General features: G+C 52.2%; 1 protein-coding gene across 1 annotated transcript in view; it reads right to left on the bottom strand.

Annotated features, from left to right (window-relative positions):
* Nucleotides 1-1,205: 1,205 nt before the first annotated feature.
* The window catches only part of LOC127749177 (actin-binding protein WASF1-like), a 62,798-nt gene continuing 61,149 nt past the window's right edge, over nucleotides 1,206-2,854 (bottom strand). The window contains exons 2-3 of the mRNA XM_052266328.1: nucleotides 2,012-2,346; nucleotides 1,206-1,223 (exon numbers count right to left, since the gene is read on the bottom strand). Coding sequence (XP_052122288.1) covers nucleotides 1,206-1,223; nucleotides 2,012-2,346 — 353 coding nt within the window. The remainder of the gene's footprint in view (nucleotides 1,224-2,011; nucleotides 2,347-2,854) is intronic.

The following is a 2,854-nucleotide window of genomic DNA, read 5'->3' on the forward strand; positions in this document are numbered from 1 at the left end:
GGCCCCCTCTTTTCTGCCCGGTGCGCAAAATTGCAGTGCACCAAACAGCCAGCCAGCCAACCAACAGCCGGTCGGGGATGGAGCACACAGGCGCACCACGATTCCCAAAGGAACGTCTACTACATCCCCCTCCTCCCTCAGTTTGCTGACCACCCCTACCCCATTGACCACCCCCTCCCTTTTCTGGGGCTCCCCATGGGGAAGGGGAGGGGGGGCGGGGGCACTGCCTCGATCACGTAGAGTGGCGGGCTCGGACGACATGACTTGTACCGCCCAGCCTCACGGGTCCCCCTACAAATTTCCATGTATAATTGTCCATACATGACTGAATTATTTCTACATGTTTTCACACACAATTATTCCACAAAATTTTTTAACGATAACATTATATTATGTTACTTTCCAAACACTTTCTTGCGTATGCTAACTTTGTCACTGTTACTGTTATTTTTTTTTTAGCCGTGCCCATGCCCATAGCGCACCTGGGGTTGCGGCAGAAGCAGCAGCCAAACCGCTCGTAGGGAACTTAGCATGGCATACAGCCCCCTCCTCACCTCACCCACCCCCTTCCCTTCCCTGCGTGCGCAATTACAGAGTTAATATTTAATCGCCGATTACCTTCTGCTGGTTTGGTAATACGTTCATGCACGCCCCCCCCCCCCACACACACACACGGCTGCATCGCAGGCTGCACTACTGCTCGACGCCTAACACTCTGCTAATGAATAAACACACGCGCTAAACGCCACACGGAAACACTATTCGCGTGTTTAAGTAGATGCACAACAGCGCTGCACTGCGTCAGGGGGACACGGCCCTCAACAGGGAACAGGGAACCGATAATCACCAATTATTCTCCCGTGCTTTATTTACGGCTCTGCAGCGCGTTATTTTGCGCCATTCACAACCATCCATCCTCCCTTGCTCTCTCTCTCTCTCTCTCTCTCTCTCTCTCTCTCTCTCTCTCTCTCTCTCTCTCTCTCTCAGGAGAGGGGAGGAGCGCAATGCGTGCGGTACGAGGGGCCCACTACTCTGGAATTCAGGTGGGCAGGCCCTCGAAATAATTTTTTTATAAATGACCAGAATGCACTAAAATCTCGCGAGTTCTTCCGAATTCATTGGAAATCTCTCGAATTCTATCGAATTCACTGGAAACGCCTTGAATTCGTTCGAATTCGATAAAAATCGCATTCAAATACTTGAATTCATTTGAAATCACTAAGCTAGAGAGAGAGCATAAGAGAGTGCAATTGACACAGTTAAAAACTACAGGAAATTCAGGAGGCCCGCCTTCCTCTTTTTTCCCCCCTATTCGCGACTGTTTCTCCGTGAAAACACAGAAGATTTTGTTTATTCAACAGTGTCCATGCGGAAGCGCCCCGCGAGTGTAAGTGGCGATGTGTCGACTCGACGACACGGGCGATGCAGGGCCCCGCCTCGGGGCGAGGGACTCGGGGGGGATCGCACCCGCAGTGCGGCTGCCGCCCTCCCGGGCACCCTACACCTCCTCCACTTCATGTCCCTGCTGCCGACGGTGGTGCACCCCTCTTCCTCCCCCCTACCCTTTCTCCTCTTATCGGCAAGATCACAGGTGCGGATCCAGCCAGAGGAGAAGCGAAGGAGTGGTAGCAAGGGGTGGGCTGTAGTGGTGGGCCGTGGTGGTGGTTGGGCCGAACTGTACAGTCACGGCCGCAAAGTGCCCGAAATTGCCGCCCCGTCTGGCTTGTGCACCGGGGCGGCGCGGGGGGGGGGGGGGGAGAAGGGCAGGCAGTGACACACCCTCACAAATAATACAACAAGGAGGGAGGTTCGCATAGAGCGAGACGCAGACCCTTAAAAATGTCACGATTGCCATTTTCCAGTTGAAAAGTAAAAGAAAAGGACGTTGTCGAAAAATATAAATTTTAAAAACATTTCATTGAAAAACATGGGGCTGGGATGTTCCGAAAAAAAATTCAAAAAATTTCCGGAAACTTTCCAGGACTTCCAATCCTGGAAAAGAATCACTCACCTTCATGGTCTCGATCTCCAGGGTCTCCTCGCGGTCGCGCCTGGCCTGGCGGCCGCGCGCGCGGGGCGCTCGGCCTCGGCCCTCGCCCACGGCCGGCTTGCTGTAGGGCCGGCACAGGAACAGGTTGGAGGTGGTCTTGCCGTCGCGCCGCATGCGGTCCAGCTGCTGCAGCGCGCGCGCGTCCAGGGCGGGCCGGCTCGCCGCCTCGTACAGCTGCTGCAGCGCCGCTGGCCGCGTCGCCGCCGAGAACAGGCCCAGCGTGACGGGGCGCCGCGACTCTTGCGAGAAGTGCGCGTCGCGGGGCAGCGCGGCGAACGCGCACAGGTCGCCCTCCGCTGTAAACAGATGAAAGAAAAACCACAAACATTTACAAATGTGAGCAATGTTTTCCTATACTTTGTAGTTACAGGGGAAATTGTCCAAGTGTGTCGAAAAGTTACATTTTGGTAGTGTAAAATTGCAAGTACTCTGTATGGACTAGCAATTCGTGGACGATACCGACAATATCGGCTGTTGAAAATTTACAATATATATTGTGTAAATAAAAAATACAAATTATGTTGTAAATCATTTACGAAGATATTTTTTTCAGCTTATGGCGGCCGTTTGCACGAGTGTACTGTACTTTGGCACTAGGACTATAGTGACGTTTTACCGCAGCTGGGAAAAGTTTATCAACGCAATGGAAAAACAAAAGGTGGGTTGTTTACACCTTTGGCAGGGGGTGCTAAAATTACGAGTTCTTATGAAGACACTAAAACACATAGTCACATTAACTGACATTTTGTCACACACAATAGGTACCACAGGTGGCTGATAAAAGCCGGATTGGATGAGTTAATT

The sequence above is a fragment of the Frankliniella occidentalis genome, unplaced genomic scaffold (genome assembly GCF_000697945.3).
Source record: "Frankliniella occidentalis isolate FOCC.00 unplaced genomic scaffold, Focc_3.1 Scaffold37, whole genome shotgun sequence".
Classification (NCBI taxonomy): Eukaryota; Metazoa; Arthropoda; class Insecta; order Thysanoptera; family Thripidae; genus Frankliniella; species Frankliniella occidentalis.